General features: G+C 40.8%; 1 protein-coding gene and 1 long non-coding RNA gene across 2 annotated transcripts; both read left to right on the forward strand.

The window, feature by feature from the left end:
• The first annotated feature begins 260 nt into the window (after positions 1-260).
• On the forward strand, positions 261-813 carry LOC125314391. The gene is made up of 3 exons (XR_007197885.1): positions 261-303; positions 392-591; positions 662-813. It is a non-coding gene; the product is annotated as an uncharacterized LOC125314391 (long non-coding RNA).
• A 3604-nt stretch (positions 814-4417) lies between these two features.
• Positions 4418-6206, forward strand: LOC125314033 (putative adenylate cyclase regulatory protein). The gene is made up of 4 exons (XM_048275490.1): positions 4418-4544; positions 4606-4717; positions 4845-5318; positions 5454-6206. The coding sequence occupies exons 1-4, from the start codon at positions 4418-4420 to the stop codon at positions 5977-5979; spliced, it is 1239 nt and encodes a 412-aa protein (XP_048131447.1). The 3' UTR covers positions 5980-6206.
• Positions 6207-11743: the final 5537 nt, after the last annotated feature.

Consider the following 11743-nt stretch of genomic DNA (forward strand, 5'->3'; position numbering starts at 1 on the left):
TGATTACAGAGGGGCATCTGGTCGCATCATTTTGACTAATCAAGTTCGCCGGTGGGAGTTTAACTACTTGTTAATAGGATATCTCAAGCTATGCTGCAGACTTGTATGACAATCTGGTCAAGAGGGATGGAGTTAGGAATTGGAGAAAGCACGGAGACTAGGAGTATGGAGGGAACTGCATCCAAGTATGTTAAGTTCTTATATGACTCTGTCTCTTGGTAATTCAAATTCGTAAGAAGCTTCAAGTCCCATGCGACAGTTGTGGCGTGTCTCAATTGGGAGGAAGATGCCCAAGTGAACAGAGTATGCATCTTTCAATTTAAAAGTTGATACGACTTCTTGATCTCAATTCTTCGTATCTTACATGTTATTTCTAATGCTTTGTTTGCAGTTAAGTTCCAAACTGAGAATCTTATTTCACTGTCCAGCAGCTTTAATATGGGTTGATGGAAGATTTTTCAAAATCGTCAAAGGATCAGGAGCTCGATGTTTCTTGAACTTCTCTAAACTCTGACAATTCATCCTTGGAATGGTAAAGGATGTTTGCATGTACCTCCTGGTCCTTGTTGTGTGGATTTGGCTCTATATAAGGTAAAAGCTTGGTAAATTATATTTCAAAGCCAAATTTGCAAATGTGGATAATATATCCTGTTGGAAACAGGAACATCAAATTGTGATGTTGCTAAATAAGATGAATGATACTCGTGAAAACTTGGAAGATGCCGAGATGATGATCTTGCAGGCCAGTGACCTTCCATTTGTGCATATTGCAGGAACCACTTGTGCAAATAACTGGGAGTTGTACCAATTGAAGTTAACTCATGATATCCTAAGTTCTATTCCGATCATGTCCATTCACTATTTAAGACATTGATGGAAGAAGGAAAAAAACTAGCATATTGTGGCTCTGGTTCTTTTCTAAGTTTTAAGAAGTGGCTCTGGTTGGAATGGGAACTAGAACTGTCCAGTCTGGTTTCCCAGCAGAAAAAGTGTTGATCAGGAACTGGTGGTGCTGACGTTCACCCGGTAACCAGGTGTACCTGTCAACTGGTACCCTGCAAACCTGTCAACTAGTCTAGACCATCTGGGCCTTAAAAGAATTTGGAGGAGTAGTATTGGAGTTGGGTTGGGGTTTGGAAGTCCAACCTCTTATAGCTAACAAGCGTGCCAACCATTTGCTTTGGTGTCTTCTTGTTTTAATTTTTGGCGGCTAATTCATTTGTTGACCATATTAAGATGACATCAAGTGTGTGTAATGTTTTAAGATGCTACGGTGTCTGCTGACTCACTGGGCTTCTATTGTTCGCTTGCAGACTCACTGGGCTCTTCTTGTTCTGAACGTGTGTAATCTAATATATGCAGAGTACTCTATCAGATGACATCAAATGCAATTGGTTCAATCGGTCGAACTGGTACAACAATGTTCCGAAGATTTTTTCTTTGAGCTTCTTACCATGTCCATTCGCAGTTTTGGATGTCTGGAAACTTATTGTTGCCCATACTCTTCCCATTGTGTATCAATGTCCTATAAACTTGCCAGTGTCAGTAACAAATTTATCTCATTAGCTGGGTGGTGGAACTGAATTAATCCTGTCCATGCTCCTTACTACATTTCCACTCAGGACCTACTCTTAAGTTTAAGTGCGACTGACATAGGTACGTCGTGCCTCTTTAGTGGACCACTTCATGTTTATTCCTACAGATTGAAGAAGTGCAAAAGTAAGCTCCAAAGAAAAATATTTATTCAGTTGAAAAAATAAAATACTGAAGCATTGAGTTTTCCCCTAAAACGTTTCAAATCAATTGAGAGGACAAAGTGCAAAAGGGATGAATCTATAGTCGCCAGACAAATACAAAAAGAATAATCATCCTCTTGTGGTAGGTGCCTAGCAGTCTGAGTTACTGACTGAGAACTGCTATGTGCAAGTTCATGATGATAGATACTATCATGGTCTCTAGTATAGCAAGATACCGTAGAGCATTCATAGTATACATGCATGCCATAGCCTCTTTAGGCACACAATGTTTGCTTCCCACCTGTGTTTCAGCATAATGCATGTGTCGTACTCTTACTTTTACCGAAAAAGGTATCTAAACATCAACGTTTTTTATTCCCACATATTCAGGGAACAGCGGACTGAAATCAAGTTGATGTTTTCTTGGCAACAGCGAGTAAAGTCGTGGCTTGTGTTTCAGATGCGAGAAAGTGGGCCCTGGTCTATAAACTGGACGAGGATGAAGATGAAATCTCTGATTCAGAATGACTATCTGTTCAAGAATTTGCAGTGGTTATGCTCGTGTTGCTGCTGTGGTGGACCTGTAATACTTGAAGTTGCAGACATGAGTGTGAGAAAGCGTTCCCGGAGAAGAAGGCACGAGAAGAACAAAAAGGGGCAGCGGCTTTCCGGTCCAGATTCGAAGGCCCAGCGTTGTCGTGACTCAAATTTCAATGTATTGTTACCGAGACTTACAAGTTGATTGGTTTCGTTCATTGAAAACGTTCTCCAAATTATTTCTTATTTTCTCCAACGGTGGTTAGAGTTTCCTGCTCCATTTATATTAATCCACTTTCGTGATGAGGAAATGTTATTGTATTATTGATATTGAGCCTCTAGTGTGTGATTAGAGAGCTTTTGTGTATCTACTATTCTTGATGATTAGTGGAAGCTTTTAAGCGAGCCGTAGTTTTTTTCCCGCATTGGGTTTTCCACATAAAAATCTTGGTGTTTTGTTAGTTTTGGTGAATTGTTGTCCACGTCTCCCCAACAAGGTGGTTGGAGCCAGAGTTGAAAATGTTTCTAGTGTCAATAACAAGGTCGCCAGAGCCCAATTGATGTGCATTTGAGATTGTGCTTCTATTTGGGATATCGAAGCTCGGTCAGTGTTGCTTTTAGCTTTGTAACAAAGAATCAGCTCTCATAAAAGAAAAAATAACAAAAATGGTCCATGAACTTTAATTCAATATGCAACGTCGTCTTTGGATTTTTAATTTGGCCAATGTGATCTCTGGCCTATTGATAGATATTCAATTTGGTCCCTAGATTATATAAATGCTCAATATCGTCATTTCGTTAATTCAAATTTAATGAAATTTACTCATGTGACTTCTAATCTGTTAAATTTGAATGGTGGACAAAAAATAGATGGCACGTGGATTGTTCACATAAATTTTCATCTCTGCATATGATAATCGAGCTCATAATATGATAATGTCTATTATAGAACATACGTCATCAAATAATGTCTTATTATTTTAAAATGATTGTCGTCCTCGAATATAACCCGCCTAATCGTTTTTACATGTCTGACTCAACATATAATAATCATCATTAAATGATGTTTGATTAGTTGTTTGAGCGGATGGAAGAACTAAATTGGACATTCAACAATAATTCAAGGATCACAACGAATAAACTAAAAGTCTAAAGACTATTTATATCATTTTCTCATAATGAAAAATGCGATATTAGAATCCAACAACCAGCTTTGTTTTCGAAAATAAATGTCCGATAATTTATCTCGTTCATTGTCATTAACTAGAGCAATCCTCATGGAATTGATGGTTGTATTCGATAACCAATTGAAATTTTAGGGAGATTCATGTACCCTTTTAACGCCTTTTTTTGCCATATTATTTCTCCCAAAATGTGCAAGGGATTGCCTAACTAGAAAAATCCATTTTTATCAATTTGATAACCGATGCACAAGAAGGTGGCCGTTGTGGTTGCAAGAAAACCCAACAAACACTTTCGTAACCCGGGCCGTTCCCGAAATCACATCTTGATGAGCAAGCCTGGACAACAAGTTCGATCTGGCATATAGCCTAATTGGGCCCAGTTCATCACGTTCATTTGGACAATTTCTTCGTGATGAGCTAGACCAGACATCAAGCTCGGTTCGGTATATAGCCCTGTCTTGCCCAATTCGGCCCGCTCATTAATGTCTCTCTTCCTCATTCCCTCTCTCGCCTGTTCCAATGTGGTTGCAAGTAAATCGAACACTTTCGTAACCCAGCCCATTCCGAAATCACATATTGATGAGTGAGCCCAAACGACAAGTTCGGTCTGGCATATAGCCCGATCGGGCCCAGTTCGTCACATCCATTTGGACCATTTCTTCATGATGAGCGAGACTGGACAATAAATTCAGTCCGGCATATATCTCTCTCTTCCACACTCTCTCCCGCCTGCTCCACTTCTGCAGCTCTCGACAAATTCTTAGACTCCAGTGGACTTCGTCACTCGCTAGCTCTTCTATTCTTCGTCTATCTCTTCCGTCCTGCCTCCGTTCCCTAAGTAGCATTGAGCTTTCTTCTAGGATTTTCGAGCTCTAACCTTCACTCAGTTTGCATTGGCCGGCGCTTGTGTGCAGTCCTCGCGGTTTGCTCCAGCAGCTGGTGCTGCATTTTCGGCTGTTTATGGAGCTTTATTTCTTTGCTATGGAGATTGACGAAGGGTCGCGGCGTGTTCTTCTGTTTCAGCTTCAGTTCAACAAACCGCTGGCTTCTCAGGTTCGGGTCCCGGCCTTCTTTTGCGACCTAATGGGTAGGTCGATTCGATTGTTCCGACTCGGTTTTGTGAGGCTTGCTCCATTTTTGGTTGGCAGGTGAAGATGGCGGAGTGGAATCCGTAGAAGGATTTGCTGGCCATGGTCACGGAGGACTCGAAAGTGGTGCTTCATCGTTCCAATTGGCTGAGGCTATGGACAATCTCTCCTGGTAATTGCTTTGGACAATCAGAATTACCACAATCCAAGTTGGAAGTCTTGAAAATCGGTAACTGTCAGTTCATTGAAACACTGGACGTTTCATAGTTAAACCATCTGAGGACGTTATCTGCCTGTAGTTGCAATAATCTAATTGAAGTTCGAGGTCTTGATAAATTGATATACTTGGAAAGCTTGAATATCAAGTATTGCAATTCGATTGAACAGTTGGACTTTCCATTGTCCGAGGGACTGGAGATATTGGATGTTCAAGGTTGCGATAACTTAGTCGAAATTCGAGGTCTCGATAGGTTGGAGTTCTTGGAAAACCTGAATATAGCTTGTTGCACTTTAATTGAAAGACTGCTTCTTCCAAAATCCGGGAGTTTGAAGATATTGGATGCTGAATTGTGCATGAACTTAAACGAAATTCAAGGCCTCGATTGGTTGGAGTTTTTGGAAAAGCTAAATGTTAGTTGGTGCACTTCAATTGAAAAGCTGCACCTTTCAAAATTTGAGCATTTGAAGATATTAAATGGTCAACATTGCGAAATATTAGTTGAAATTCAAGGTCTCAATAGGCTGGAGTTCTTGAAAGAGTTGAATATCTCCGAGTGCGCTTCAATTAAAAGGCTAGACCTTCCAAAATCCGGGAGTCTGTAGCAATTAGATGTTTCTGATTGCAAAAGCTTAATCGAAATTCAAGGTCTTGATAGGCTGGAGTTCTTGAAAGAGCTGAGTATCTCCAGGTGCCCTTCAATTGAAAGGCTAGACCTTCCAAAATCCGGGAGTCTGCAGCAATTAGATGTTTCTGATTGCAAAAGCTTAATCGAAATTGAAGGCCTCGATAGGCTGGAGTTCTTGAAAGAGCTGAGTATCTCCAAGTGCCCTTCAATTGAAAGGCTATGCCTTCCGAAATCTGGGAGTCTGAAGCAATTAGATGTTTTAAATTGCGAAAGCTTAATAGAAATTCAAGGCCTCGATAGGATGGAGTTCTTGGAAATGTTGGATCTCTCTTGGTGCGCTTCAATTGAATGTTTACCAATTTTATGTTGCTTTGACACCTTGAGAAGGTTGACGATCAACGGCTGTGACAAGCTTCAGGATATGCAGAGCCTAGAGAGGTTCCCATCCTGCGAAAGTTTATGGATTGAAGATTACAAGGCCTTAGCAGAATTACCAAACTTGTCAAGTTTTCATAATTACAAAAATTGTTCCAGTCGAACTGTCATGAACTTCAGGAGATTTCGGGGCTTGAAGAGTCAATATCTCTAAAATTTATTGCTATCTCAAGATGTTACTCAATTGAGATCTTACCCGATTTGTCATCTTGTACCCGTTTGATCAGTCTGATTGTGCAAAATTGCAAGCAATTGACTGAGCTTCGAGGGCTCGAGAAATGGGAGCAACTAGTGGAATTGGACATTTCTGGATGTAAGTCACTCAAAATGATTCCGGAATTATCTGGAATGAGGCTTTATCAAAATAACGAGAAAATGCCATTTGACCCACATGATCCTAGATCGATACAATTTGGATTTTCTACGAAAGCTACATAAAGCAGGTTACTTGCCTTTGCTCTTTTGAGATCTACCGCCCAATTTTCATTTGTATTTCCTGCTTCGATTTCTTTCCAGATTTATGATCTTGTCACTAATATTTCCTGGTTGACAGTGTCATCGTTTTCTTACTTGAATCAAAGGAATGCGGGGGAGGGGAAGTTCATGGAAGTTAACGTGTGCTTTGGCAGAATGATTCTGCTTATCATGCCTGTAATGAAAATAGAAGAAAAGGCTTCTTAAGTGCATCATCTGTCATTAGTCTTCGGATAAGATCCTTCGGCCTATGCAGAAAAAATAAAGATTCTTTTAGTGTTGGAATGATTCTGGAACGATGGAAGTACTGAATAAAAAACTGATGAAAGTTCTCTTTTTTACTCTGTTCAGTGTGTTTGTTTATTGATGGATGGCTGGTTTTGCCCTTTGACTCATTGGCCTTATATCATTTTACTTCTTTCACTTTTCCTAAATGTGCTACGCTTCCTTTTCCCGAGAGAAACCACTGTAATTGCCAATCTAGCTCCGATTACAGAGAAAGTTCTCCTTTTAATTCAGCGTTGTTTGCTTCTTTGACAATGGCCTGGCATGGTCGGGTATCTATATAGTTTTCCTTAGATTTATAATCCTGACTCTCACAATGTAATGCTACTTCTGGCCACTCTTCTTCCTCTTTTTTACTGATTGAGCGTCCCCTTCAAGGAGATATCTAATGTATACTTAGATTGCAGAGTATAGGCTGGAAAGTTTCTCGCATTCTGTACTACTTGAAGTCAATTTATCTTCTTCTGATTACAGAGGGGCATCTCGTCGCATCATTTTGACTAATCAAGTTCACTGGTGGGAGTTTAACTAGTTGTTAATAGGATATCTCAAGCTCTGCTGCATACTTGTATGACAATCTGGTCAAGAGGGATAGAGTTAGGAATTGGAGAAAGCACGGAGACTAGGAGTATAGAGGGAACTGCATCCAAGTATGTTAAGTTCTTATATGACTCTATCTCTTGGTAATTCAAATTCATAAGAAGCTTCAAGTCCCGTGCTATAGCAGTGGTGTCTCTCAACTGGGAGGAAGATGCCCAAGTAAACGAGTATGCATCTTTCAACTTAAAAGTTGATACGACTTCTTGATCTTGATTCTTCATATCTTACATGTTATTTCTAATGCTTTGTTTGCAGTTAAGTTCCAAACTTAGAATCTTATTTCACAGTCCAGCAGCTTTAACATGGGTTGATGGAAGATTTTTCGAAATCATCAAAGGATCAGGAGCTCGATGTTCCTTGAACTTCTCTGAACTCTGACAATGGATCCTTGGAATGGTAAAGGATGTTTGCATGTACCTCTTGGTCCTTGTTGTGTGGATTTGGTTCTATATAAGGTAAAAGCTTGGTAAATCATATTTCAAAGCCAAATTTGCAAATGTGGATAATATATTCTGTTGGAAACAGGAACATCAAATTGTGATGTTGCTAAATAGGACGAATGATACTCATGAAAACTTGGAAGATGCCGGGATGATGATCTTGCTGGCCAGTGACCTTCCATTTGTGCAAATTGCAGGAACCACTTGTGCAAATAGCTGGGAGTTGTACCAATTGAAGGGAACTTATGATATCCTAAGTTCTATTCCGATCATGTCCATTCACTATTTAAGACATTGATGGAAAAAGGAAAAAAACTAGCATATTGTGGCTCTGGTTCTTTTCTGAGTTTTAAGAAGTGGCTCTGGTTGGAACCAGAACTGTCCAGTCTGGTTTCCTAGCAGAAATAGTGTTGATCAGGAAGTGGTGGTACTGACCCTGTTTAACCGATAACCATTTGTACCTGTCAACTGGTACCCAGCAAACCTGTCAACTAGTCTGGATCATCTGGGCCTTAAAAGAATTTGGAGGAGTAGTATTGGAGTTGGGTTGGGGTTTGGAAGTCCAATCTCTTGTAACTAACAAGCATGCCAACCATTTGCTTTGGTGTCTTCTTGTTTTAATTTGTGGTGGCTAATTCATTTATTGACCGTATTAAGATGACATCAAGTGTGTGTAATGTTTTAAGATGCTACGGTGTCTGCCGACTCACTGGGCTTCTATTGTTCGCTTGCAGACTCACTGGGCTTCTCTTGTTCTGAACGTGTGTAATCTAATATATGCAGAGTATTCTATCAGATGACATCACATGCAATTGGTTCAGTCAGGCGAACTGGTACAGCAAGGTTCCGAAGATTTCTTCTTTGAGCTTCTTACCATGTCCATTCGCAGTTTTGGATGTCTGGAAACTTATTGTTGCCCATTCTCTTCCCATTGTGTATCAATGTTCTATAAACTTGCCAGTGTCGGTAACAAATTTATCTCGTTGGCTGGGTGGTGGAACTGAATTAATCCTGTCCATGCTCCTTACTACATTTCCACTTAGGACCTACTCTTAAGTTTAAATGCGACTGGCATAGGTACGTTGTGGCTCTTTAGTGGACCACTTCATGTTTGTTCCTACAGATTGAAGAAGTGCAAAAGTATGCTCCAAAGAAGAATATTTATTCAGTTGAAGAAGTAAAATACTGAAGCATTGAGTTTTCCCCTAAAACGTTTCAATTCAATTGAGAGGACAAAGTGCAAAAGGGATGAATCTATAGTCGCCAGACCAATACAAAAAAAGTATCATCCTCTTGTGGTAGGTGCATAGCAGTCTGAGTTACTGACTGAGAACTGCTATGTTCATGATGATAGATACTATCATGGTCTCTAGTATAGCAAGATACTGTAGAGCATTCATAGTATACATGCATGCCGTAGCCTCTTTAGGCAAACAAGGTTTGCTTCCCGCCTGTGTTTCAGCATAATGCATGTGTCGTACTTTTACTTATACCGAAAAAGGTATCTAAGCATCACGTTAGTTATGCCCACATATTCAAGGAACACCGGAATGAAATCAAGTTGATGGTTTTTTGGCAACAGAAAGTAGGGGCGTGGCTTGTGTTTCAGATGCAAGAAAGCGAGCCCTGGTCTATATACTGGACGAGGATGAAGATGAAATCTCTGATTCAGAATGACCGTCTGTTCAAGAATTTGCAATGGTTATGCTCGTGTTGCTCCCGTGGGTGGACCTCTAATACTCGAAGTTGCAGACATGAGTGTGAGGAGCAATGCATGTGGGCTTTCTGACTGAACCTCTTCGACTCACCCTTCTTGGAAAGTCTTAATCTATACCTGCCATGTGCCTTTTCTGCTAGGCGGGCATTTGTCGAAGAGAAAGACGGAGTAAAAGGTAACTATTTGTCTATTAACTCAGATAGAAACGACCGAAAGATGCTGAGTCATAGCTTCTATCTGTAGCTGTCTTCATGGTATTGCTGCAAGCTCTGAGACCTCCTCAAGAGTGCCAAGCTTTTGCTTCATCTGTTTGTGTTTATCATTTTCATGCATAATAGAACCAAATGTTTGGTTTGTATTTGTCTATACTTTGGGTTGAATTGTTCACGCAGTGTACTCGACTAATGAACTTTGCATTTGAATGTTGAAATCTCTCACCTGAGATTGACTCAGCAACTCCACGTCATTGTTAAGTGATGCATCCGATCCGATGCACAAAATACATTCTTGTGTGGAACATGAGTGGCTGATATATGATTTCAAGGTGGCAATAAAGAACACAGGCTATATTCTAATCTCATAGATTTGGAATCCTCAAATAAATGGTAGGTTTACAATCATGAGATTATGTCTACAATATTGTTAATTGGGTTTCATATCCTTAAATAAAGAGTATCATGTCATGATGATAGCTTTTTGTGAACTTTAGCTGAATTTCCTCTAAAACTAATTAAATCCTCCGCGTTATTTATTTCCCTTCCAACTCTTCACGTCTTCAATACATTCTTCCCTGATGCAAGTGCAGAAAGAGTGACATCGAACGTTAATCATAAGATGGTATAGTAACTTTACCAACAAAATAAATGATTGTCATCAGGTCCGCTGCAAGTGCAATCCCCATATAAAATTTTGAAGAAATTGCAGTTAAAAGGTTCGAGGACCGAGAAAACAAGAAGAGGAGGCCAGGAAAACAAGTACGATATCGAAAGATCTAAAGTGGGCAATCGAGCTGTTCTATACAAATAAGTAATTAATATGCCCTAAATCGGTGGTTCATCTACCTGCACAATTCTGACACCACTCTTCCTGATGAAGAAACCCCACTGCATCACTCCCTTCATCTTGAGCCAGGCATGAACACCTTTGCTGGCACCTCTAACAAAACCTTCATTATATGGTGGGTTTTTACTGAGCACACCAGCCAGCCAGTTCTTCAAACTGTCATCTGAAAAGGTCAATTGTGCGTTTTCCATCACTTGATAGCCTTCAGGAAGAGGAGGTGTATTACTAGATTGCAAGCTTGATTTCGAGACACGGGGTGGTTCAGAAGGGAAAACATTCTCAGTTACTAAAGCTTCCGGACCAACTGGAGCAGGCAAAGATTGGAGTGAGATTTTTCAACTTGTCCGTCAAAGACTTCGAGTTGGAAAGGAGCTTGAGCCTTTCTTCTGCATCGAACAAGAAAAGGTCTCGCCATTGAACTCCCTAACATCAGTTACAAAAGGACTTTTTTCATGATGGCATCTCCATGCTCCTGGAAGAAGAAAACACTCAGCGCATTGGTCGAGCTGGACTAATGGGAAGCAATAGTTTCTCTTTTATGGGATCGCAAGTAAAAGCAATGTTGCATTCCAAGACCCAAAAAAGTTATGTGTGCCTCACCGGGCAATGGTCTCTCACCTGTGGTCTATGCGTTTCCATATGAATTTCTACTATAAAAATACTTCTGAAGCAAAACTTCTCCTCCAGCGGTGTTGTCACGTGGGCCTTTAGCGCTCTTATTGCGCATTAAAACTATAACACTGGCGAGTCTCTTTTCACGGACGTTGTCCGAACCGCATCTTATTGTTCCTCGACATCACGGACGTTGTCCGAACCGCATCGAGTCCGCGACCTGCATTTTGTCGAAGCAGTGGCGATTTGTCTGGATCGCTGCCCCGGACCTCGTCTTCTTCTCCTTCCCCCCGGCACGACACCCCGTTCGCGGATAGCCTCTCGAGGCCTCTACGCGTCGCCTTGGGTCAGGAAGTTCCGCCTCGACATTGAATTTTCTCGACCATCGGATGCCTAATCTCAGTCCGTGGCTTCATTTTGCTGTCGAATGCCCTGTCGAGGATCCTTCTGTCAATGTGGATATGAGGTCGTGCGAGTGCAGTTCCGCTGCTCCTTTCTGGATGTTCTTCGTTGGTGAATCTGCATTTGAGGATATGTAGCTTCCATTTAGTAGGAGGTCACCGATTAGATGATGCATGAGACCTTGAAGGGTAGCCCTGTTCTTGAGTACCTTAGGTCGGAAGAATGCCACGGTTTGAAGCAAAACATCAAGCTTACTTTGAGGGAAATTGTGGTCGATCCCTGCTTTTGGTATGCAATTGACAAGGTTTTCCCGTTGGAGATTTCGG

This window comes from Rhodamnia argentea, chromosome 3 (genome assembly GCF_020921035.1).
Source record: "Rhodamnia argentea isolate NSW1041297 chromosome 3, ASM2092103v1, whole genome shotgun sequence".
In the NCBI taxonomy this organism is placed as follows: Eukaryota; Viridiplantae; Streptophyta; class Magnoliopsida; order Myrtales; family Myrtaceae; genus Rhodamnia; species Rhodamnia argentea.

Coding starts and splice junctions, on each gene's coding strand:
- LOC125314033 (XM_048275490.1), top strand. CDS start 4,418: ATGGAGCTTTATTTCTTTGCTATGGAGATTGACGAAGGGTCGCGGCGT. Junction 4,718..4,844: donor GCTATGGACAATCTCTCCTG/GTAATTGCTTTG, acceptor ATCTGCCTGTAG/TTGCAATAATCTAATTGAAG. Junction 5,319..5,453: donor AAAGAGTTGAATATCTCCGA/GTGCGCTTCAAT, acceptor GAGTATCTCCAG/GTGCCCTTCAATTGAAAGGC.